Source organism: Mobula birostris, chromosome 3 (assembly GCF_030028105.1).
Source record: "Mobula birostris isolate sMobBir1 chromosome 3, sMobBir1.hap1, whole genome shotgun sequence".
Classification (NCBI taxonomy): domain Eukaryota; kingdom Metazoa; phylum Chordata; class Chondrichthyes; order Myliobatiformes; family Myliobatidae; genus Mobula; species Mobula birostris.
The window spans coordinates 36155566-36182638 of NC_092372.1; the positions used below are offsets into that span (position 1 = coordinate 36155566).

At 37.1% G+C, this 27073-nt stretch overlaps 1 protein-coding gene across 3 annotated transcripts in view; it reads left to right on the top strand.

Annotated features, from left to right (window-relative positions):
- LOC140194974 (protein unc-13 homolog B-like) overlaps positions 1-27073 on the top strand; it is a 520982-nt gene that overhangs the window by 470318 nt on the left and 23591 nt on the right. Inside the window, exons 32-34 of one of the 3 annotated variants that reach the window (XM_072252479.1) lie at positions 2315-2467; positions 3585-3708; positions 26820-26876. In XM_072252479.1, coding sequence (XP_072108580.1) covers positions 2315-2467; positions 3585-3708; positions 26820-26876 — 334 coding nt within the window. Of the gene's footprint in view, positions 1-716; positions 2232-2314; positions 2468-3584; positions 3709-26819; positions 26877-27073 lie in introns of those variants that run through there. The other 2 variants (XM_072252480.1, XM_072252481.1) reach the window with 2 other exon arrangements.

Below are 27073 nucleotides of genomic sequence, written 5' to 3' on the forward strand. Positions count from 1 at the left end.
GGGTATTGAGGATGGTTAAACAAGTTGAATCTCTGTGCTCATGAAGCATACTAAAGCCTTGGTTGCGAGTAGAGCTCAAACAGCTTATTGTGAGGCTTTTCTGAAATATCATGACATCTTTGGATGGAATTAAGGCTAAAGACAGAGCTTTGTTTCCCGTCAAAATCTGGAACAGTTCTAAAAATTTCTGACATCTGGACATCTATGAAATATTAAGATTTATTTAAATATTGTAAAATAAAAATATTTAAATCATTTTTTAAAAAACACTGCAAATAAAAAAAACTTTCATCTAACCCACTGAGTCACAAGTTGCTATTCAAGTGAGTGGGGTTGCCACTCCATGGCTGGTCTTCCTGAAGCAGAATGGGGAGGGGCACCCCCCAGCACAGTGATGGAGAATTTCAGTATGGTTGAGCTTTCCTGCTCGACTCCTGCAGTAATGGGACCTGCAGAGTGATGGGTACCAGCGGGTCATCCATTATTTAGCTTAATAACTTCACCTAGTGAGATGAACCCCTTTGAAACATAGAAATAACTGGACTTTTAAAAAAAGATAAAGGATAAGTTACATTTGACGATGCATTTAAAGTTTTGCTATCTGTATTTTTTTTTATTTTATTTAATAATACAGCACAGAGCAGGTCCTTCTGGCGCTTCGAGCCATGCTGCCCAGCAACCCCCAATAAACCGGATTAATCCTTGCTTAATCACAGGTCAATTTTCTATGACGTATTAACCTACCCTGTATGTCTGTGGACTGTGAGAGTAAACTGGAGCAGAGAAGATCCACGCATTCCATGGGGAGGTATGGAGACGCCTTACAGAATGCCACCAGAATTGTACTCCGATCTCCGGAAGGCCTCAAGCTGTAATAGTGTCATGCTAACCGCTACGCGACCATGGCACCCAAAATTATTGATTAATCTCAGCACTGTTCATCCTCCAGCTGCCAACGTGGGATTTGAACTCAATGATCCAACTCCCTACCTGCTATCCCAATGACTTAACCACTAGACTAATCTACCAGGCACCATTTTCTTTCACTGATACCCTTGCAGTCAACAAAAATATGGATCCTTAACCTCTGTACACTTTTAATAATTTATAATTTGGTATAAAATGTGTAATTTGAGTGATGGGCAGAACAAGTATAAATTTTGAGTCTATGCTTTCCTGAAAACTAATCCTTATTATATTTACTTAACAGAATAAATATTGTATTTGAAATGCACATTCCTTGCTCCAAGGTGGGTGTGTGTTACAAATTAAAATGCACCTCTTTAATTCTCCTTATGGGGATGAAAACATTTCAGAGCTTAGAGAAACAAAACATTGTGTAAGTTAAAGAAGGGTTTCTTAAGAGCTTGTACCAGGGTGAAACAAGTATTGACTGAATGAACAGCCAATAATGCAGAGCTAGAGGCCAAGGAAAAGCCTAGTGTTTAAAAATTGTGTTGTGAAGTAAAGCAAGAAGAATTGGTGTTCTTTGCTGGGGTTTGATGAGTAGGATCATGATAGAAGTAACAATGAAGTGCAGGATAATAAGTGTGTGAAAGCCAGTTTTGATCACATTTGATGCTATTTATAATTTTTGTTTATGCACTTTCATAGTGAAACCGAAATTTAGATTGGAAAATCACTACTGATAAGAGAACAATTGTGAGGCACCATGTGTTGCAGGAGTTTAAGAAGAAAGGAATAGTTAGAGATGGAATGATAAAATGTAGAAGATAAGAATATGTAAGTTCTTGAGAAAGGGATTCACAATGAAAATTTTGAATAAGTTGCAAGCTTTCTTGAATGACTGTTGTGATTATTTCAGTGAGCAGATGATGATAAAGTAGAATCGGATTCTGTCTAGAACTAGAGCAGAAATGAGTCATTCACAGATTGCATTGGCTGAAGGGGGACAGGAAAACTAAGACAAAGATTGGATTGATTGGTTGGATAGTGATTAGGTATGAGAGTTTGAAATTTTAGAGAAGGTACATATGTCGTGTACGCCTATTTTATAATTTTCTTATTTGTGAAATGTGCCTTATCTCTGGAATTAAACATTTATCAAACACATAAAGTATTTTTTGTCAAATTCACATTGGATTTCATCTCGCAAGTCAACTATTCAATGTTTATCCTTCCTGCACATTTATATGCATATTATTGACCATATTGACCTAATGTAAAGTGACTGGTGGTTGTTAGGATTCCATCAGTCTTAAACTTGAACCACCAACATATTAAATATTTATATGTTCTAAGTTGTTGTGGAACATTTGCAGTTGCTACAACCTTAACTTCTGCTACAATACAGTTTCCAGCCTCGCCTTGATGAATGTGTTAAACAGATGGGAGATATCCTAAGCCAGGTTAAAGGTACTGGGAATGTCCCTGCTACAGCTCGTAATAGTGTAGCACAAGATGCAGATAATGTGCTTGGACCATTAATGGATTTCTTGGATGGCAAGTAAGTAAGAAGGAAAGTATTTAAGATATAACGCAATCTCCAGAAAGATCTTCTGGAGCAGTACACAGTACATATTTTTAGGACGAGGTTGCTTTACCATTTTTAGAAATGTTATTATCTGTTGGACTGTTAATGAGAAATGAACCGATATTTAGTGAACTGCTTTAACACGTGGCATGTGGCCAACTGGTTAAGGCATTTGTCTATGATCTAAAGGTCGCTAGTTCGAGCCTCAGCTGTGGCAGCGTGTTTGTGTCCTTGAGCAAGGCACTTAATCACACATTGCTCTAGTGTCTATGCGAGGAGTGGCGCCCCACACAGACTTCCAATCTGCGCCATGTAAGGCATGAAAATGCCTGACGCAGGCCTCTCATGGTCGGAGTCGACGTTCCCTCCTCCCCTTCCCTCCCTCCCTTTAACTAGGCCTCAGCATTCGACCCAATTTCTTTAACTTGCTTATTCATTCTTATCAAGTTCATGATTGATTATGACATTATGTGCATATTTCTATCTTAAAATTTAAGTTAGAGTGTGATCACAATTGATAATTGTTCATGCTGCATTGCATCATCACCCCCCCAATTTACAATCTCTGTTTTGTGAATTGATTAACTGCAAGCAGTATCTGTGAAATAATTTTTAAGTAGCCCCGATGAGGTAATTGACCAAAGACATCAAGGTATGATTATTCAGTTTATACAGTTGTTTCTCAAAAATAATGTTTCTTCAGGACTAAAAAGGTTAATGTGATTGATTATTTGCATTATGTACATCTATATAATCCTTAATCCCAGTTTAGACACTTAATGCTATTTTTCAAAATATAGTCAAACAGACGATATTGTGTATTTGTTTAATCTCTTTGATGGCAGCAGAAAAATAATTCCATACCACAGGGCTTGCCTGCTTACAGACTGTTGTAGAGCAGTATAAATGTGGATGTCAAACTGTTGCCAAATTACCCAGAGGTTTTATTATAAAATAGCAAACCTGAATGAAATAGAAACTAAGTAATACTTCAGTACATAGGCCATCTTCAATAATGTAATAATTCTATATTGAAAACTTCTGTCTCCACTTGATTACTTTTTAAAGTAGGTTGTCTTTTATTTTGCAGTTTGACACTGTTTGCCAAAGTGTGTGAAAAGACAGTGTTAAAACGTGTTCTCAAGGAACTGTGGAAAATTGTGGTAAACACAATAGAAAGGACAATTGTTCTGCCTCCTCTAACTGATCAGTCGGTGAGTAGCCAAAGTGTTGTCCAATTCTTCACAAGCTGTGTTCAATTTAAAAGTTGCACATTTTATTTAGATTTCATGGATTTCATAGAACTCAGAGGTGATCTAGTCAATGCATGTCATCACTGATGCTCCACTTGAACCTCTTCCCATTTCCTCCAGTATAACCTTCTGTTTCCTTCTCTGTCACATACTCATTTAAATAAACCTACTCTATTAACCTCAACCACTCCCCACGCTAGCAAGTTTCACAACCTTATATATTTGATTGAATAATTTACAAACTTAGGTTGGTTGTAATGTTCGTGTGCAGAACATTATGGATTATTGTTCCTGTGATTCATGGTGGTATTGCAGTCCCTGACGTAAATCAACTGAAGCACTTGGGGCAATTTGTGCCAGAAAATAGATAATGTAGGTGGTGAGCAGTTTACATCACTGTAACACTAAAGGCTTTGTACAATTTATATCTGCTGTCCCAATCATATGCCTTTGACAGTTGCAATCAATCTATTTTAATGAATTTGTATCTTAATATTGCTTTGAAGTTCCTAAAGGCTGAAAGCTAGTATACTGCACGGTGTGCTGTGTGACAGCATTCTGCATGGTGTGCTTGCTGTATGCTTGGACGTTGCTTTCATTTATTCATTAGGAAAAAGTGCTTGGTTAAATTCTGATCATGATTGAATACTTATAATTTATTAACATTTTCTAGTGTTTAATTATACATCTAGCAGTCTTTATAAATATTATTGTAGTACCTTACACCTATAAATATTTGGTGAGATATAAATTATTGCTTTTTCACATTTTGTTGATTATAAAAAATGCCAAATATAGTTTCTTGGATCTTTCCCTATATGTACCTTATGCAAAGTATCTTATTCTCCTGAGCAGAATTTCTATTGATAGAGCGCTCCTTTGATTAGATTCGATAAGGTTTCCATTTCATTTACTGGCAATACAATGTTAATTTAATTCAGTTCATCATCCCTTGGAGGGCAATACTGTTTGTTTCTGAATTGTCATCCATTTCCATTTTAATGTTTGAGAGTGTATGCAGAGAATATCGTTATTGGAAAGAAGAGAGGGAGAAGTTACATCATCAACAAGTTAGGGAGTGAAAAAATTGAGTTGAAGTGTACAGGTTTTTGAGATTTGTCTTCCAAACTGACAGCTAGTAAATACGGTCTGACCTTATCAGGACTCTGGTGCCAGGTCTGATATAAATAGGACATTATTAAATTATAAATGGAAGCAATCAGTAGTTCATCAGAAAGTGCTTGTTGGCATTTAGTGAAAACTTGGAACTTTTTTCCTCAAAACTCTGTAAAGTGGATTAACTTTCAAGACTGAAATCAGTAGCTTTTAATTATTAATGAGTGCCAGGGGATATGTGAAAGACAAAAAGAAATGAAGTTGAAGTATACCTCAGCCATGATATAGTTGATTGGGTGCCTAGCTGAGCTTTGAATTCTGCAGACGTGGAATGTATTGTCTCCAGATCAGCATGTAATCCAAGTTCTTCTGCTTTGCCTCATCTGCTACCCCTGATATCATATTGAGATTGTTGTAAAATATGTCATACATCTTAATTAATTTAGTGTTTGGTGAATAGGCAAATCAGTATATCCTGTGTCACATGAGCATCAAAAGTCAGGATTGTCCTCCATGTCATTTATCCTGCTTGTCGAAGCTGCCTTTCGTAACTGTTGATTTGATTGTAGTTACTGAATCTCTAGATCAGGCCATATGGGCAACCCAAGCCCTCAGTGTCCTTTCCTGTTTTTTGACTATAGCCACCAAATGGTACTCAGATCTTCTGAAGCATGTTGGCGACATTTTGGTCATGATTGTAGATATTGTAGGAGACAAGGTTAATATCTCCTAATTGAGAATAACATGAGATCAGCAGTTTTCTATTTTAACACAATGAAAAGTGAACCTATTGAGGGAAGTATAGATCATACTTAGGAATAAACTTTTTTTCAAAACCTTTAATCCATTTTTGATTTATTGTCTAATAACTTTCCCTAACTATCAACTGGCTGTATCACACTGTCACATAATTTGTACACAGTAGCTGCTGTCCAGTTTCTCTCACTGATTTAATACACTTATTAAAAAATAAGGAGTCATTCAGAAAGAATAGGATTATAACATACATCCTCCCTTTCTCATTTCTTCTATCAGAAAAGAAATTATCTCTCTGTAGCTATAACATCTTGTGGTAGGTTGAATTGGTAATGAGATTTATTGAAATATTGGTCGCAGGATGGTAATTCAACTGAGATGTTGATTGAAGAGACAGTCTTTAGAATCCACGTGATCTCATATAATTTCAAAATCTCAATCCAAGGGTACCTATGTAGCAAATTGGTAATAATTCTAAGGTGTGACTGCAATCATTTCTCAATTATTTAAGGTTAAAAATACAAGGAGATTTAATAAGTATTCATTGTGCCTGGGTTTTATTTTCATTTTAAAACAGTGCAAAGCAAAGAAAATTGACAGGAGAATAACCTGCAACTGTTGCACACAGGCATTGGATCCACTATTAAGTTCATGTTCCCATATTTTAGGCATTATGCTAGCTGCTCAAAACTAGCATTGCAAATGGGAGAACAATACGCACTGGAAATCTGAAATGAAAACAGAAAATCTAAAAAAAAATTTAGCAGGTTGGCAAGTTACATATGAGTGAAATACTCTTTCAGCCTCTACCCTGTAAATTCCCCTCAGTTATTTATGACTTTCAAGAGATCATCCCTCATTTTTCAATTTTCAAGCTAGGCCTACCCTGCCTACTGGTCCTTATAAACCTTTGTAATCCCAGAAGTCATCCCAGTAAACGTTCTCTAAACTAGGTCCATTGCAACCATATCCCTTCTTAATTACGAAGTCCAAAACTCCATTCAGTGCTCCAGGTATCTTCTCACCTATGTCCTTACTTTTGTACTCCAGACCCAGGCAATAAAGGCTATTCAGAGACACGAGATTCTGCAGATGCTAAAATACTGAACAACACACAAAATACTGGGGGAACTCAGCAAGTCAGGCAACATCTATGGAGGGAATAGATTGTCGATATTTCAGGCCGAGGCCCTTCATCAGGACTTCAAAGGAGGGGAGCTGAAGCCAGAATTAAGAATGCAGAAATTTGCTTTCTTAATGATCTGTAGTATCAAAAAACCCACTGTCTGTTTTCATACAGTGCCTTGAAAAAGTATTCAGCACCCACAACTATTTTCACATTTTACTGTCTCATTTTCCAAATTTAAAATATATTAAAGTAGAATTTTTGAGCTAATCTGCAAAACATTGTGCGTCATGTCAAATCAAAAGAAAAATTCTAAAACCAGTCAACAATTTACTATAAATTTAAAACCCAAAATTGTGAGGCCGAAGAAGTGTTCATTCCCTTTGTAATTAGTATGCTAACTTTCCTCAGGTGCAATTATACCTTACCAGCTCAACCAATTTGTTGATGTAGCAAGTTCAAGAATCACTTGTTTTCAATTAATTCGTAAGAATAAATACTCTTTTTCTCTGTAAGGTCTAAGGGTATGATAGACTTTCAACAGACCAAACCAAAATGAAGTCAAAAGAGCATTTAAGACAAGTCAGGGAAATTATAGAGAAGCACAAATCTGGGGAACTACTAGACCATCTCAAAGGCACTTGAGCATACTACAGAGCTTAGTGCAGTCCATTGTGGAAAAAGTAGAAAAATATGAAACCACAGCCACACTGCACATGTCAGACTGTCCATCTAAACTTAGTCACTGGAGAAGAATGTAAGAAAGGCTACTGTGACACTAACAGTCACTCTGAGTGAGCTGCAGAAGTCAGTAGCTGCAACTGAAGATGAAGTTCACAGCTCTACAATCTCTAAGGCCTTGCATCAAAAGAGTATTTATGCAGGAGTTGCAAAGAAAAATTGTTGTGCTCTCCACTAAAGAAAAATTGCCAATTTAAGATGACTTATTCATCACAAACATCTGATTAATGGGAAAAATAATCTATGCTAGTAAATTATTCCCAATATATTGCAATAAATCACCTTCATCATCATGAGCTTTTATCTTGTGCAGTGTTCTTCTATATGAATGCCTTTTGGAAATCCAAATACACTACCTGTACTGGATCTGTGTTGGTGCCTTGACAGATGCTGTACATCATCATAGAACTCTATTAAATTTATTAATCAAGATTTCCCATCATAAAACCATACTGCCTCCACTTTATTGTTTTATGATTTTCCATACATCCTGCTACCACTTGCTTAATAACAGGTTCCAGTATTTTCCCATCAACAGATGTTTGGTAAATTGGACTACAGGTTCCTGCTTTCTCTCTCCTTCTTATGTGAATAGGACCATTATATTTATATTTGACTATCTAATGGCACCATTCCAGAATCTAGGGAGCCTTAAAAGATAAAAGTAATGCAGTAATTTCTTTAAATCCCTAAGCTGTGGACCATCAGGCCCGTGGACTTGCATTCATAGCCACAGAGCATGCAAGTCTGGTCTGATCATTAAGTACTCATTTACATTAATCCTATACTTAATGGATTTTATTCTCCTTACTTTCTCACCAACAGTATTCTATCCTACAAATATATAACCTAAAGTCAGGTTTGAACCAAATGCACTTTGGTCCTTTTCATCTGCCCACTGCATTTTCTCCACAGATTTAAGTGCTTAACTTTTGTCCCCTGACAAAAAAATTATTGAAATGCTTTTTGTTTTACTCTGCTGTGGAAACATGTCCCAAATATTTGTTCAACATCACTGTTCCTTCTAACATCTATATATATATATATATATGTATCTCTTTTTTGTAATCCTTTGTCACTTTTTAAACTTTTCCTAGTTTCTGTTCCTGTTCCTTCTGTTCCTTCTAATATATATATCTATCTATCTCTGTCTCTCTCTTTTGTAATACCTTGTCACTTTTTAAACCTTTCCCAGTTTTTTGACCTACCATTTATATGTGTACATGAAATGCCAGTCTTTCATCTTCAACTTATTTTTTTCAGAGTTTTTACTTCTCACTACAATATGGTAAAACTCCTATAATTTGGCACATTTGGGACATTGGTGAGGCTGAACCAGCAAATTTGTCATGCCACTGACTGTTACTTGTTCTGATAATGAGTCACATATTTACATTCATTTCTGTAGAGGATAGACAATTTTGTCAAAAATTTTCCAGTAAAGCAGATTAGCATAGCCAAGGGGACCCAGTGAGAGCAAAGCCCCACAGAATGAGAAAGGAACATGGGAATTGGAGCCAATAACTTCTAGGGAGCACAGGAACTACAAGAAATGAGCTGGCACAGGAATGAGGACCCTGGTAAATAGGAAGAGAAAAGAAGAAGTGGGACAACTGATGAGGGGAGAGATTGTGTATGGGCGAAGGTAAGATGAGAGGACAGAATCCAGGATCTTGGTAAGCAGAAAGGAACACAGGAACTGGGCCCCACTGAGTTGAAAAGAAGCATGACAAACATTTCCTGGTGAGCCAGATATTGAACTGTCATGTTTTCTGAAATCAGATTACAAATTATCAGAATTTTCCTGCATGTATCGGTTCTGAATTATAAAGTATTTCCTTAAATGTCTTTAACTTCTTATCTGCCATTTATAAATGCATTTTGTCAGTCAGCTTTGTCTTCAAAACCTTTCGTGGTCTTTATTTAAGTTCACAGGCCAAGATGACTGAACATATTTCATAGTGATAGCATTTGCTCGATTTACTATAGCCTGGAATACAACCACATCTTGACAAGTTTCTGATTATTCTGGTCTATTGACCAGTCAGTCCAATTTAAAAAAAAAATCTCTGTTAAGTGCTTGTAGTGACATATCTGCACTGGCCATTCAATGAGACCCAAAGATCTTTTGAGTTATATACACAAGGCTCTCCATTGGTTGGAGTCATCCTGCCTGTCTACGTGATATGCATTTTGTCACCAGCAGATTCAGAGGAGTTGCCAGTCAGCGTTGAACTCAAAATAGGCTGACTTAGAGACTCCAGCTGTTCTGGGTTCACTCTGAAAGCCTTCCCCATGAATGGGTATAGCCACAAGGCAGCGGAGGTTCAAGATCAGAGTTCTACTTCTCCTAGATGAGCTTCCAGCCATAGCTGATGAGCCCCATCTGTTTATTTTTATCTTCTGCATCAGTGTGTCCGTAGAAAAGAACAAATTTTAGATTTTCAAACATTCATTTTTAAAAAAAAATTATATGTTGCAGAGAATGCTTTTTTATTTCATTAAAGTAAATAACATTAAGTAGTAACCACTTTTCAAATAAAAATTTGATTACTTTATAGGTATCTAGGCCAGTGCATGATTAAGCAAAGACAACAAACAGGATGCTAATGATCAATGATATAATGAGTTGAATGAACTAAACTGATTAACTGAAAGAGAAACAGGTGTAGAAGGAATCAAACTGGGTAAAGGACAACCAAACTGAAAGGTGAGGGTGCAGCAGGTGTGACAGTTTAACCTTTAAATCATCAATTCTCACACCATGGCAAGAGTATAGCAACAAGACACAAAGTGGTCAACATCCATCAGCAAGTTCTCTCCCAAGCAGAAATTTCATGGCAAACAGGTGTTTGAAGATGTGCAGTCTAAGCTCTACAGAAGAAGCACAAAGAAATGGGCAAGGTTGAGGGCCAGAAATAGTGGATTCTGGTTAATGGGAGCAGCTGCTTATTTGGAACAACACTTTAATAACTAAAACTATGGAGAAAACCCCCTTTGCTTATTTGCCTCTTGTTGTGAATGTGGCCGTTTACACAATAATATTATTAGTAAAAACGCTAGAGACTGGAGTTAAGTTAACAGGGGCTTTTACTTACAGAACTCAAACCGAACACATAGTATACAGATCAATACGCGCCTAATAGTGCATGCTCAATAATGTGTTACTACGACATAAAATAGTCCCATATTATACAGTAGGCTATATGGTACACCTCTTAATTGGGATGGGATACTGTTGCTGAACAATTTCTACCTAGTGTCAGTTGTGGGCAATTGCATGGCTGTTAGACATTACACTGTGCTTAGAGCGAACAGTTTTAAAATAGTGTCAGTTCTGTGTGTGTTGTGTTGGAAAAAGTAGTGATTTTGTCATTGATAGTTGGTGATCAATAAACAGTAAAACAATTCAGAACTATTTGGCTCACTGTGATTTCAAGCATTCAGATTTGGAGATGTCAGAAATGGCCCTAAGTGAAAATGAAATGATTTCATTACTTCAAGTTAGGAACTAAGAAGAATTTGAAGAAAACAAAAATCATCGTGATTGTTACAAAGAAAATGACATTTTGGAAGATGCAATCATCAAAAGCATTGTCTGAAGGCAGTCCATTATCTACTCTAGGTGTCTGTGCTGATTTTCTTCACTTACAGTCAATCAAAAGAACATGGCAGCGTAAACTAGATGAATTCCTCTATCATTTTGAATCTCCCCTGCCCCCTCCCACTTTCAAATCTCTTACTATCTCTTCTTTCAGTTAGTCCTGACGAAGGGTCTCGGCCCAAAACGTCGACTGTATCTCTTCCTAGAGATGCTGCCTGGCCTGCTGTGTTCCACCAGCATTTTTTGTGTGTGTTGCTTGATTTTCTCTGGCAATAACTATTAGAACCAATGCACAGTTTTATAATACTGTAGTAATATTAGTAGTGTTCAAATTTGTTTTGTATTTTATTTAAATATATAATTTGTTACTCAGTTAAATGGCAGTTTGTCTTTTTTATGCCTTTTTAACATTCTGTGAAACTTTGACTAATTGGGGCAGCTGCTTAATTGCACCAAAATTTACTGGTCTCAATGTGTCCCAATGAACTAGAATTTATTATTTATGTAACACACATCAAAGTTGCTGGTGAACGCAGCAGGCCAGGCAGCATCTGTAGGAAGAGGTGCAGTCGACGTTTCAGGCCGAGACTCTTCGTCAGGACTAACTGAAGGAAGAGTGAGTAAGGGATCTGGAAGTTGGAGGGGGAGGGGAAGATCCAAAATAATAGGAGAAGACAGGAGGGGGAGGGATGGAGCCAAGAGCTGGACAGGTGATTGGCAAAGGGGACATGAGAGGATCATGGGACAGGAGGCCCAGGGAGAAAGACAAGGGGGGGTGGAAACCAGAGGATGGGCAAGGGGTATAGTCAGAGGGACAGAGGGAGAAAAAGGAGAGTGAGAGAAAGAATGTGTATATAAAAATAAATAACGGATGGGGTACGAGGGGGAGGTGGGGCATTAGCGGAAGTTGGAGAAGTCGATGTTCCTGCCATCAGGTTGGAGGCTACCCAGACGGAATATAAGGTGTTGTTCCTCCAACCTGAGTGTGGCTTCATCTTTACAGTAGAGGAGGCTGTGGATAGACATGTCAGAATGGGGATGGGATGTGGAATTAAATGTGCGTTCACCAGCAACTTTGATGTGTGTTGCTTGAATTTCCAGCATCTGCAGAATTCCTGTTGTTTGCGTTTATTATTTATGTGGTCACTATTTTTCTGTGAACCTGGAATGAACGTCAGCTAGATGGTTCACCACAAGGTGAGCCTGAACCAATTCTTGCCTAGTGCACCGCATTGTTTTGAAACCATGATGGCAAAATGGTGCAGCTAATAGAGTTGTTGTCTCACAAAGCTCCAGTGAGTAGAGCTGACCTCCAGTGATGTTCATGTGGAGTTTGGGTTTTGGGTTTGTCTGTATCTATATGGGTTTCCTCTTCATGCTCCCACATCCCAAAAATGTAGAGCTTGTTAGATTATTTAGCCTACTTGTAGATGTATGGTAGAATCTGGAGAGTTGAGTGGTGAGAATAAAATGTGTATGGGTTGGATTAGTGTTCACTTGGGTTCCTGATGGTTTGTATGGACTTGTTGGGCCAAAGGACCTGTTTCTATGTTGTATCTCACACTGATCTGTAAATTGCAGTTGTAGCGATAGTGGAAACAGTTGGTGATTGGCTTCATATTTGTGTAAAATTGATCTCAACGTTGGGCAGTGAAATACGAAATCCGGAAGATACTGGGAACTCCTGTACCCTCCATGGGTTGTATCATAGTCTTCACTATTAAAATCAACAAAAACAGTGAAAATGTGAATTTTAATAACTTGCCATATAAAATTACATGAAAATGTGAAATATCATTGTATAATATAAAACTTAGTTTTTAATGACGAATCGCCACTCTGACCCTGAAAGATAAATTTTGAGTGTGATCTGCATTTCTGTACATTGCCTAAATGTTTGAAACAATAAATTTCATTTTTTTCCATTTTTTAAGTTATATCCTTCCTTAATTCCAAGTGTTTATCTAGATGTTTTACATTCAGATATCACAGTTATTATAGGCCAGCTGGTGGCGCAATGACATCAATGCCGGACTCCGGAGCGAATGCTCCCGAGTTCGAATCCAAGACGGGCCACCCCTGGAGCACGCTTTCCATCCCTGTGGGGTTGAGCATCGAGCTAGCCACTCGGCCTCATATAAAAAAAAAGGGTCGAATCAGGAACGTTCATATCGTGACCCAGTTAGTCTGAAAGGAGACCAGTCCTGATTCCACATGACAGACAAGAATGGCTGACTGTCTGGTGCAACACGCTAAAAAAAACTTATTATGGTCATCACTTTCATTTCTGCAAACATCCTTAATTTGTTTGCTCATTTTTGGGTTTACTGTTCTTGCATGCAATAGATTACCTACAAATGATGCTGGACCTCAAGTCGGACCAGAATACAGGAAATTTAGGCCACTCAATCCACCAAATCATTGTGGATGGCTTTTATTTGACATCACCAGTGATCGCCTCTGATTACCAAATTCAAGCCATTAATTTTATATTCATTTTGAAGTATTCTGTCAGCATCTTAACTGATTTGGCTGCTCTGATGGTTGGATCTTGATCTTGCAGAGGAATTCTGGGTGTTCTTTTTCTTTTCCCCCTTCCTGCTGTGTGTACAAACAAGACAAAACACAAAATATTTAATGATTTTTTAGTGTTACTTTTTGAAATAATTGTGTTGTATTTTGTCTGTAATGGTATATAATCAGTACTAGAAGATGGAATTGCATTGACTGATAATTCTTTCTTTGATTACTGTGCATGCTGGGTTTTACAGATGATTGTAAGTATGAAACGGCTTAATTTTCCATGTCTAGATGTGTTTGGTAGCTTTGTATCCCTGCTAACGTCATGTTATATGTGGTGATGTTTGAAATGCAGCTAGCTTCAGTATTTGGTGTTTGTCTGGAATTCTAGTTTAATTAATTAACCACATTCAGTGGTGAGATCAATAGATTTTAGGGTAATAAGATAATAAAGAGTTATTGAAGTAAGATGGTAAAATGGAGATGTGTTACAAGAACAGTTCAGATCACAGTAATTAGGAAAGAAGCCTCTTGGCTTGCTCCTGCTTCTGCTTCTCATAGGTTTATATAGAAGTTGAAATTCCTTTTTGGTTGCTGATGCTAAAGCTGTTCTATAGTATTGGGCACCTACTAAATTTCCCTCTTGGTATTCATTTCATATTAATAACAGGCAGCAATCAAAAATGTATTTCTGTGTTGTAATGTTTTTGTTGTGAAAGGGGTTTTAAATGTCTAGCATTATGCTATGTGTCCGTTTACGTGGAGCTCCGTCCATAGGCTCTTGTCTACTAATACTGGATGACTTGCCACCGACAAGAAATAATTTTCCTTCCACATTTCTCAAAATTGAATGATTTTCATTGGTTTAAAATAAGGTCTGGAGCTTCTAATTGTGGTTTTGTGTCTAATATATTTAATGGAAGAAATGGTTCCTAAGACATCTAATAGCACACAGCTATTTGTTTTAATCTCTCTTGCAGTTTTTATACCTTTATTTAATCTTACCTAAAGATCAATCAACCTGGCCCCAGAAAACTGACCTTGACATAATTATTGCTTTAAATCTACACTTATGTGCTTATGTTTTGCTATTTTCAGATAAGCATATTCCTATTTTGGGTCGGGTAATATAAAAAAATGGTTAAAAGATAGGTTGAATGAAGATCAAACAACTTTCTGCTTAAGCTTTGCCTTTAGTTAAGGGTTAAATATACTGATCTGAGTTAGCTAAAGCAAAGAACTTGGTTGAAGCTAGAAACACACAAACTTCTGTTGTACCAAATGGAGCAGAATTAGTGGTCAATGCCTACCTGCTCATACTCACTACTGACCTACATAAGAAATTCTTATTTACTACCCCTAGTAATAAGCTGAGGAATGAAACCTGGTCTTTTCACCGTGAAGAGGCCCTTCATTGCTGCAGGCTTTTCCACATAGTAAATGCCATCACTTGAGGTAGGGTGGGTAGAAAGCAAACAAAGCATCTCTTATTCCTGTGTCATTCCAAAATATGTATTTTATTGGAAGACCAAATGTCAAACAAAAAACATTTAGATTTATTTTAATAATTTAAGTTTATTTGATGGGTCATTATGTTGCAGCTTTACAAAAGGCTGCACTAGGAGTACTGTGTATGGTTCTAGTCACTATAGTATAGGAAGAGAATGATTGCATTAGAGAGAGAGCAGAAGAGACTCACTAGCTTGGAGACATTGCCTAGATTACAGTATTTTAATTGTGGGAAGCTCTTGGGTAGACTGGGCTAGTTTTTTTTATCTGGACCAAGGAGGCTAAGAGTGATCTGATAGAAATATATAAGATTATGAGAGGCTTGGATTGGGTAGATTGCAAAAATTGTTCCCTATACTGGGGCATCATAAACAAGAGACTTAGCTTCAAGGTGATAGGCAGGAATTTTAAAGAGGACCTGAGGGGTAAAGTTTTTACACAGAAAATTGTTAATATCTGGAACATTTTGCTAGAGTAGGTAGTGGAATCAAATAGAATTACTACATTAAGAGGCATTTTGGTATAGAATTAAAAAGATAAAGAATTGAACTCAATCCTCCTTAGTTCAAAGTGGAGTGCTGTCTTACAAAGTTGCTATAAAGAGTAATTTCTGTATCATGTGGAAATCCCTAAATTGTCAAAGTTGTGCAGAGAAATGTTGGCAAATACACAGGGATTTGAATTAAGGCCTATTATTTCCGTTCCTCTGCTGCCTTTATGAAACAAAGGTAAATTAAATACAGTAGACATATTACTTTCAAATTTCATTTGTATATTTTAATCACACCAGCATTTCAATCATTACAGTACTATAATGACTGTGTAAAAAGTAGCCATGGCAGGTTTTTTTGTATATTGACTTGATTATTTTTACCGCTACCTGTAGGTTACTGTAAAACCTAAACAGTCTTTAAGGCATGAAATAATTAGGACTTATAAAATCAAGGATGATTTTAATGTTCATGTAAATAGGAAAATTTAAGTTGGCAGAAACGGTCTTGGGGACAAGTTCATGAACTGTATTTCGTTTCTCAGAACAATAAATCGTTGAACTAAGAAACAGTATGTTGGAACTTGTCTTGTGTTATGAGGCAGGATTATGTATCTTATTATAATAGGGGATGAGTGATTTATAATGTCCACCTACCACTTCCTTAATAATGGACTCTAATATTTACCCAAGTGATAGTGTTTGTGTAGTAGACATTGTTTGTGATCCTCTAGAATTGCCCTAGATTCTGTTCCCAGTGGGCTGAAATGTAAAAGAAAATCAAGAAAAGAGCAGAAATTATGAAACTATAGGCCAGTTAACCAAACATCTGTCATTGGGCAAATATTGGAATCCACAATGAAGGAGCTAGTAGGAGGAGATCATAAAGTAATACTACCTTGTTTTATGGAAGGAAAATGGTGTTGACAAATTTTTTGAAGTTTTATTAGGATGTAATTATCAGGGTTGATAACGGGAAAACAGATGATGTATATTTGAACTTGCTAAAGAAACTTGATATAGTACTTCATTAAAAAAAATTACAACTGAAGATAAAGAGTACAGGGTTTTGAGGTAACATGTTGATGTGGATAGGGAATTTGCAAAGTATCAACAATGAGATGATATAAATAGGTAATTCTCAGGTTTGCATCGTTTAGTTAGTCTACTTTTAGTATGAAGAAGAGAAATTTCTGCACAGAGGCATCTAGGAGTCTATGCATATTAAGTATAAGAACTTGGCATGGGGCTTAGGAGCTAGTCATTAAAAAGGCAGGTAGAATGTTGGCCTTTATTGCGAGGGGTACAGAGTATAAGGTTACAAAAGTCTTGCTACCAATGTACAGGTTGTTAGAGTACAGTACATAGTTTTGCTCTCATTATTATACTTGGACTGGAAGCAGAAAATGCTAACTGAATTGAATCCTGGATGAATAAATTGACTTGTGCAACAGATTTAAGCAGGTTAGGTATATAACCAATAAAGTCTGAAGACCTGAATGTTATTTTATTGAAACAGTTAAGATTCAGAGAGAACTTGACAGAGTAGACAGTGAAGGACATTGTTTCCTAGTCATTGATTTTGTTTGGGGGGGGAGAGGGTTTGGGGACCAAGGAGGGGGGTTGCTAGTGGGAAGCGTTTAGAACTAGGAACTAAATTTGCAGAATAATGAGCTACTCATTTAAAATGGGAATGAGGAGGAATTCCCTCTCACAGAAAGCCATAGAGATGGTCACTGAATTAAAAACAGAAATGAGATTTCTGGATGAAAGGAGAATCAATGTTGTGATGGAAAAGTGGAGCTGAACCCACATTACGTTGGGTATGATCTCATTAAGTGAGCAAGTAAGTTTATTTCTTGTGTTCTTGTATCATTAAAATGAACATAGTCCCAGGGGTAACTTGTTCTGTAAACCTGTCACAGAAACGGAATTACTAACTGCTGTTTGATGATATGGTGTTAACAGTTCCACACTACTTAACATGGAATCAAATGCAAATAATGTTAACAATATTACAGAGAGCTTGAGAGATTAATTGATGTACAATGCTAATATCTGTAAAGTTTTTTACATATCTTGACTAGAAAAGATGGTGAGATACAATTGATTTTATTTTAATATACTACCAATGCCAATAAATACTATATATATCTGTTGTAAGTTTGCAATGAGCAAATGAATTCATATTCTGTTGAATGTCTAATATTGATTCAACATATTGTTTGAATATAGCATTAGTTAGCCATTGTTTCTTGATAGCCGAATTATATAAAACTCTGTACTGCTTGCTTATAACAATGTTTTTCAGCATGTTGGCCATCCTAGCAAGGCAGCCCAACCCAAAGTAACTTTGCAATGATGGTGACTATCCACCATCTTGAACCACTGCAGTGTATTTTGCTGATGGGACACATTACAACCAGTGATGGAGGGAACAAGTCTATGGAGTGGTGGATAGTGTCAATCAAGCAGGTTGCTATGTCCTGCATAGTGTTATATCAAATGTTATATGAGCTGTCATGTTGGCACGTGGCCAAGTGGTTAAGGCATTCGTCTAGTGACTTGAAGGTCGCTAGTTCGAGCCTTGGCTGAGGCAGCCTGTGTGTCCTGGAGCAAGGTGCTTAACCACACATTGCTCTGCGACGATACTGGTGCCAAGCTGTATGGGTCCTAATGCCCTTCCCTTGGACAACATCGGTGGCGTGGAGAGGGGAGACTTGCAGCAAGGGCAACTGCTGATCTTCTATACAACCTTGCACCCTGGAAACTTTACGAGGCGCAAATCCATGGTCTCATGAGACTAACGGATGCCTATATAAAAAAAAATGAGCTGTACTTATTCAAGCAAAGGAAGTGTAGTCTATTATCCTGAGATGTGCCTCATTAGTAGTGGAAAGGCTTTGGGATATTAGAAAGTGCATCACTTTTTGCATTATAATTACTATCTAATACTAAGTTTCTGATCAGTAAAGACAGCCAATCTAAGCTTTGATCTGGATTTAAGTGGCATTGACGATATCCAAACTGAGTAGGGTTGGTAAGAAGATTATTGGAGAGCATATGTCCTTGAGTACATGTTCTAATCTAAACTAATGTACTATTAAGACAGTATGCTTTTTAGTATTTGAAACAATAAATGTTTTAGCTAATTGTGGAAGAAATTCTATAGTGCATAACAAATTGGTTATTGAATTGAATGGACTTGTGCAAGTTTGATTGAGGGTTTGGGCTATTATGATTCCAATATGACAGAGAAAGCATCCTGCATTTTTGAATTGTGAATCTCAGAGCTTCGTGTACAAAATTTTCGATGTGCCCCATGAATTTGTTCCTATATCCACAGAGGGAACTCTGAAAAAGAAATTCCTAAAAAGAATTGTCATTTAAATTAGTGTGGTTCCTTTGGGTTTTTGTCTGGTGGAGAGTGTAATAATGAGTACTTGTGTCATTGTCATAGAATATGGGCACCTGGCTTATGGGTTGTAGTGCTTAGGACACTAAATCCTGAGAGAAAGAAGACTAGTTTGGAAAAATGAAGTTCATTCCTCACTCTCAGATTTCTCGCACAGGACCTGGTAGGTATAGGTCCTTTAACTAGTATAGTAGCAAGCCCTCAACGCATTGCTAGGTCTAGCAGTTGATGTCAGCATAATAAAAACAGACCATATTCCTGCATGCTGAAAATTATGCCTATTGATGTCACTGTGTTCATTTTACAGTCTCTAAGCATAAAATCACTGTAGCATGGTGATTAGCACAATGCTTTACAGGCGATCCGGGTTCAGTTCCTATCACTGCCTTTAAAGTATATTTATGTATTCCCCATGACCGTGTGGGTTTCCTTCATGTGCTCTGGCTCCGTCCCACAGTTCAAAGACATACCAGTTGATAGGTTAACTGGCATTGTAAACTGTCCAGTGATTAGGCTAAGAGTAAATTGAAGATTGCTGGGCAGCATGAATTGAAGGGTCTATTCCACGCCTTATCTCAATAAATAAATAATACACGCAGAGGACTGTTTCAATTTTTGAAAATATACAAGTATGATGTTAACAAAGTTTCTGATAAAGTTCCACCAGAGAGTACTTCAAAATGTCATGTTGCACAGTGGAATTTCTAAACTGCAGTGCTTACAGCTTTAGATTTATTATTCATTTGCTATCATGTTCATAAGATTTTCCAAATTACCTGTAAAGCAAGGTGTCATAATTGCTTTCGTCATTTCCCATTACATAATGATCTCTCGGATCTTCAGCAGTCATGGACCAGATTATGAAACTTATTCATGCTGAAAGATTAATTTCCATGCAAGGTACTCTGACCAGCTGTTTATTATCACAACCAAATAGTTGAAACAGAACGAATGAGAGAAGCTTCAATAAAACAGATTGTTCCACTGTGATCATTAGTGCAAGAACAGTCTTGTGTTACATCCTCTTAACACTTTCACAACTGAAACTGAAAAGTTGTTCCAGCAAGTACTTTGCAAACTTTTATCAAATATGCTCTGTTTTGTTTTCCAATTCTGCAGACATTGTTTTCCTTTATAAGAACAGCATTTGCGTGAATATTTAAAATAACCTGTAATAGCATAAGAATTTTCTTCATTTTATAGAGTTTATTTTGTAGCATTTATAATGTCTATTAGTGTTTAGAATACTACTTATTATTAACACTGGAAAAACTTAAGGTTTGCAAAACAATGTAAATGTTACTCATAAGTTGTGATTCATGTGTTTGGGTGGTAACAAATTTTACATTACATTAAATAAAGTTGTAATGAATATTCTAAGCACTGTTGGGAATTGTAAATGCTATTTAAGATGACAAAAATCACAGATTGAGACTTTTGAACGTCATTGAGTTCACATTATAGCACTGTGCCACTTCTACTTAACTAAAGTGGATAATGAGCAGATTTCTTCGATGGATGAGCTAAGATGAGTCCATAATTGATATCATTCATCTCTCTGGCTATCCATCCCATAGGATGATGATGGTTCCTTTCAGTCAGTTAGTGGGGTGGTACCCCACTCCTCAGAAAGGAACAGTGTGTGCGTGAGTGGATTTTAGGTGAGTAGGGGGTTGCACAGGTCCAGACCCACCCTCTTGACATCCCCTCCCGGACCCAGTGGCATGGTGGGGCCCAAGACGGCTAGGGGAAGTTCTGTTGCAGTGAATGACCAGACCAAACTTTGATACAAGGGATGCCCTTCCCGCACTTCGCGGCACGTGTTTGCTAGATGGCCGTTTTCCCTACAGGAGGGTTCATCCACCCCTTGACAGGTCTTGTTTTTCATCTTGCAGGGTGTCTAGACACCCTCCTCACCAAGCAAGTCTGGTGGGGGAGCCGGTTTAGTCACCGACTACCCGACCATGCGACAGGTAGTACTGGGTTACATGGTACCAGTAGCACTCAGACAAGTGACCTGATCAGGTAGTTATCATTTATAATCATTCATAATTACGTAATGAGCTACTCACACCAATATTTCAAAATAGAGGATATTTCATTTTAAAAGCAAACCCCATGAAGATGTTGACATGTGCACAATATCACAGTGGTCAGACAGTTGAATGAAAAATTGTCCAAAATTGGCCAGAGAATCTTGTAAAAATTGGCTGATTCATTTGGGAGCAGCTCTACTTGTTCCTTGTCTTTATGTTCTATTAAAGGTGACTTGTAAAACCACTACTCTCTTAGTTGATTAATTACTGTGCTCTATACATTTATCCATTTTAGTTACTTTAAGAAAATAAAGAAAAAATGATTTGCTGCCAGTGACACCTACTTTAAAAACGTTAATCACTTGAATCTATTTTCTATGTAGATCTGGGTGAAAACATCAAACTAATTTTGTTGTTGGCTTATTCTGAAATTTTAGCCAATTAACACATAATCTCCTATTAAAAATTGTAATCTGCTTTGTTGAAGTGATAATTCAAAATGAACAAAATGAATAATTGTAACTTTTAACCCCTTTATGTAAACTTGACCTCATACATTGAGGGCTAATAATTGCTATTATTAAAATGAATTAATAACCTGAAACGTGAAGTCAAACCACTACCATTCTGCCCATTTGAAGTTTACTGCAGGAGGTCCTGATCTGTCCAGATGATCTATTAAGAGAAACAAGATTGTAGTTTATACTTTGACTGCATTTAAATTTAATGGCTGTGACCTGAAGTCCTGGTCAGATCCAACAAGTCGGCACTTTGCCAGCACTGCTTGTGAGCCAGAAGTTCAAATTGAGATTTGCCGATATCCAGATCCACTGACCTCTTGAATACTCTGAACATCAGCTGATTTTACATGTTATCTCTTTCTTCCACTATGTTTATCTCCTTGTTGTACTTCTAAGTAGTCTTATGGATGGTATACCATTTCACATCACATTTGATGCATGCTCCGTTCACCATCTTCAATAAAACAGTTTTTGTTGGTAGTTGATTCTTGTTACTTCTTTAGTGAATAGCCTCTAATATATTAAACCTCTTTATTCCCTTGCCATCTGCCCCCTTCAATCCATTTCTCAGCACACCCCTTCTGTTCCATAGGATCATGCCCTCTTCTCACACCCCTTCTGTTCCATAGGATCATGCCCTCTTCTCAAACCCCAACCTTCCCACCACATGTTCTGTCCTCGTGCACTATCCCTCTAAATGCTCCCATGCTGTCTCCCTGCCCATTCAAGTTATTCAACCTTCCTTCCCATACCTCTTTGAACGTGTTTCCCATCATGGTCTCCACTCCTACACCACCAACCCGCTTCCAAACGGTCTCCCTTCCAACTTATCGCTTCTTGATCATGGGCTCCCTGTCCAGTTAGACAAGAGCATCAAAGCGGCAAATACTTGCAGGAAAAAGAGTAACTTTATACCAATGAGATTTTGGATTCTCTAGCTGCTGCTTTGACATTTTGTGATTTTTTTTATTCCTTTATTGAATGTGGACTTTGTAGGAAAACCCAGCATTTATTGCCCGTTTCTATCTGCCTCTAAAGTGAGCATTTTGCTAAGCCATTCTCAAGGCTTATTAAGAATCAACCAGCAATGGATTAGAGTTACAAATAGGCCAGCTTGGATAACGATAGGAAAAAAAAAGGTCCCTAAAGAACATCCACAGGAAAATCTGCAGATACTGCAAACCCGAGCAACACATACAAAATGCTGGAGGAACTCCGCAGGCCAGGCATCATCTGTGGAAAAGAGTAAACAGTCAACATTTCGAGCTGAGACCCTTCATGAGTCCTGTTGAAGGATCTCAGCCCAAAACGTTGATTGCTTCTTCTTCCGTAGATGCTGCCTGGCCTGCCAAGTTCCTCCCGCATTTTGTGTGTGTTCCCTAAAGAACGTCAGTGAGTAATCTGAGTTTTTATGAGTTTTTACTATTTTTGTTTATAAAATCTTTTAAAACCAGATTTACTAAATTGGTAACATTAAATTCCTCAGTGTGATTTGAAATTGTCTTCAGATCCACTATCTAAGTTTCTGGATTTTTATTTTCTGGACAACTATATAATCAAATCCTGCCAGAGTGATTGATAACTTTAGTTATAATGTGTTTCTAGATAGTCAATGAACCTGAAAGAAAAATAATGTATTGCTTGACCCTCTAGTGATCAGATATAAAATTAAAGTGTTTACAGAATCAGTTACAGCCTCTTACTTACTCATCAGTTTTGATGAATTTATTACTTAAAAGAAACTCATTTACACGGATCTTGGAATAGAGCTTATTCACACCTGATGTTTGTTTTGTTGTGTCTGAAGCTTAGCTTTTTCATTGCCATTTTTGTCCCATTATTTTTTTAAATTTTATTTAGTGTGGTGTAGCTGACAATTCACCACCCATCTGTAACTGCCCTCGATAAGTTGGTATACAGAAATGAAGGGATTCCCACTGCACTACTGGGTAGGGAGTTCTAGCATTTAAAACTACCGAAAATTACTATCTATTTCTAAATTTGGATGTGTTTAAGAACACTCAGCTATGTAACAGATATTTAATAATGGTTATTAGAATGAGCAGCCGTAGAGCTGGAGACCTGAAATTATCATTAAAAAAGGAAAAGGTTTTTGTGAATATCAAATTAGACTGTAGGAAATTATTTATCTAGTAGCCTTTGCCGAGGCTGCTACCAAGTATTTTGAAGGCTTTAGAGAAGACCTGAAGCTCTCTGATCACCTGGCATACATTAGCTCAGAACCAGTGAACATAATCAATCGCTAAAATGAGAGAATAGGAGGACAAGGCAACATTTGAACTGAATGGAACGACCCCTATGCAATTATCCTTCTGATCTTTCCCCCACCCCAAGAATTTATGATTAATGTGTTTCTAATGAAGCCTTCAGCTGGGGCTCCTTATAATCGCTGCAAATCACTATTAAGCCACTAGCTCATATCAAGCAGATTCCTAGGATTTCTGTAACTTTTCAAAATTCGTTCTCTAAGTATATTTATCACAGGTACTTATTGTTCCTCTACACGGAAGTGAAAAGTAAGGCCAGTTAAATGGGCAGTTAAGAGTAAAATTGAGATATAAGCTAGATAGAACAAAAGGTTTATTTCCTTAAAAGAAACTAGTGAACCACTAGGGTTTTAAATAGTTACTCTTCACATAACAAAACTGAAGAACAGATCCAGTTTGAAACTATGGTAAGGTATGATGAGGCCATTTATTTTAATAATGGTGTTGGATTCCCCAGGTGCAAGATATGATAGATAGATGGTGCATGTTTAGCATTCTAATTCAAGTTGTTTTGGTGTATTTGTTGGCAAAGCAGCAATAGCCAACAATTGTAGATGGGATAGGCAAATGGCCCCCATTATCTCTACATATTGTATAGCAAAGAAAGCCAATTTACTCATAAGCCAGCTGGAACATAGAATTTAGAACAGCACAGCGAGGTTTAGGCCCTTTGGCCCAGGATGTTGTGATGACCTGCTGTATCCACAATTAATCTAACTCCTCCCTCCTACATAGCACATAACTCTCATCCAACTACAGTAACTTAATAAAAGCAGGATCATATTTCTAAAAAACAATGAGTGAAGATGGTTGCATGTTCAATTCTGTTTTTATTCACGTAAGATCAATCTTAGTCACTTACTGTAGAGCAGCTTTCCAACCCCAATTGAAAGGTGAGTTACATAAAGTTTCTCTAGAAATTTCCATGATGTAGTTAGTCTTCCATATTTTATAAATGAATAGCTTGTAGTGATCTTCCTGGAAGAGCAAATCCCTTCAAAGAGCTAAGAGGACCACAATGGTCAACGATGACATCCTTAAAGGATTCTTTGGCAGCATATTAATTCAGGCTTTGTAACAGCTACAAAAGATTGTTTATTTTATTTATTTAGAGATGCAACGTGGAACAGGCCTTTCTGACCCAACGAGTTGCACCACTCAGCAACCACCTATTTAACCCTATCCTCATCACAGGTCAATTTACAATGATCAATTAATCTACTAACGGTATGTTTCTGGACTGTGGGAAGAAACTGGATGGAAATCTGAACTCCAGCACTCCAAGCTGTAATAGAGTCGCACTAACTAAAGCTCTACAGTTGCACCCCTTAATGCTGGAAATTAAACCAAAATCTTGAAAATTGTTAATTCTAGCAGAATAGACATAATTAATGTCTCAAATTGATGACCTCTCATGAAAACTAGGAAAAGTTAGAAATCAAACATGTATTTAAGGTATAGAGAACAAAGAGAAGAGAATAAAAGATAATGTTCTGGTTGGTGGAAACCAACTCAGATTCAATGACACAAATAATTCCAGAGCTTAGAGTTCAATTCTGGTGCTGTTCTGTAGGGAGTCTCTCTATGTCCTCGTGGAATGTGTGGAGTTTCCCTGGGTACTCCAGTTTCCTCCCACAGTCCAAAGACATACCAGGTAGGTTAGTTGGTCATTGTAAATTGCTCTGTGACTAGGTTAGGGTTAATTGGGTTGTGGAGCTGGTGGGGCCGCATGGCTCAGAGGACCTGAAAGACCTACAATGTGTTGTATTGCTAAATTTAAAAGGAAGTAAATAATGGTAGTGTAAGCTGAGAGAGAATGGGAAGGCATCTTAATAACAATTTATCTGTCTTTAAGAGATGTAAATAGAAAAAAGCTGAATAAAACTAGGAAAGAAAAGAAAAAATGCTGCAATCACGAGCTTCTAGAAATCTGAAATAAACATGTAATGATAAGACTACTTTTGTTTAACTGTGATTCCAAGAAAGAGTAAAGCAACAGAGAAATACCACTCAGAGGATTTCCCTGCCAAAGCTGTAGCAGAACAGCAATTTTTGATTGTTTCTCCCCCGCCCATCTTCAAATGAATGACCAACTACTCAATCAATCAGTGACTTCACATTGGATTTCTTTGAACCTACAGAACAAATAAAATTAAGTGCACTCAATGTTGTATGCTATTATCATTAAATAATAGTAAAGTGCATTTTCCTTCAGTACAGAGAATTCCCAGTGGCCTTGAATCATAGCATTAGTCCAAGATTAAGGACAATAATTGATATTATTACATGATCAGTTGACATCAGTTTACTAAGCTTTGGTCAATTTCTGCCTCATGAGAGTTTGCCTCTGTGATGCCCAAGACCTTTTACTGATATTTCTTCCAATAAGTGCTCAGTAATATTGGAAATAATTTTGTCTGATGCTTTAAATGGGCATGTCAGCAACAGATCCTGCTTCTCTTTGCATGCTGAATTTTAATTCCCAAGTTTCTAATCATGATGTAAAAGTTCTAATCTATCAAGAGGATATGCATATTTATCAGCATGATAAACTAACAAGTAGAGTTCTAACAGGTAGAACTGTAGTGCCATTGAGAAGCACAAAGCTATACAAGTGTGACTCAAGACTTAGTTATCTCAATGGATATAAAACAGAAATACTTGATTCAGCTGTAGCAAGTTCTTTTAATCTGGGAACATTCAAGAAATTGTGGAATCAATTACCACCTCAGGTATTATGTAACATATTAATTCATGCAATAACAATTTATATAATTAAATGCAGATTTGTTTAAAGTTGTAATCCTTGATTACGTATGTACTATACATCATGTATAAAATCTGTATGTGAAACTTGCATGCCACTTAGTTTGTTAAATGGTTTATCAAGTTTTTGTAATTTTTTCCTGCTTTTAATTATTTTTCTCCCTTTTAATACATGCGATCACAGGGTACTCAGTTGATTTTTACTGCTGCAAAAGAACTGGGGCAGTTATCAAAGCTGAAGGTATCTGTATTCTGTTGCACAGACTATGCGTATAGAAAATGCATGACTCTTAAATTTTAACGCATTTAATTTTTTTCATTTTATTTTTCTTTTATCAAATAAAAAGACAGAACTTGGCTTTGGTTCATTCATGGAACAGTTATTTTGCTGTTTATATATGTGGCCTTTCCTGGTGTGTGATATCTCTTTGAACATAA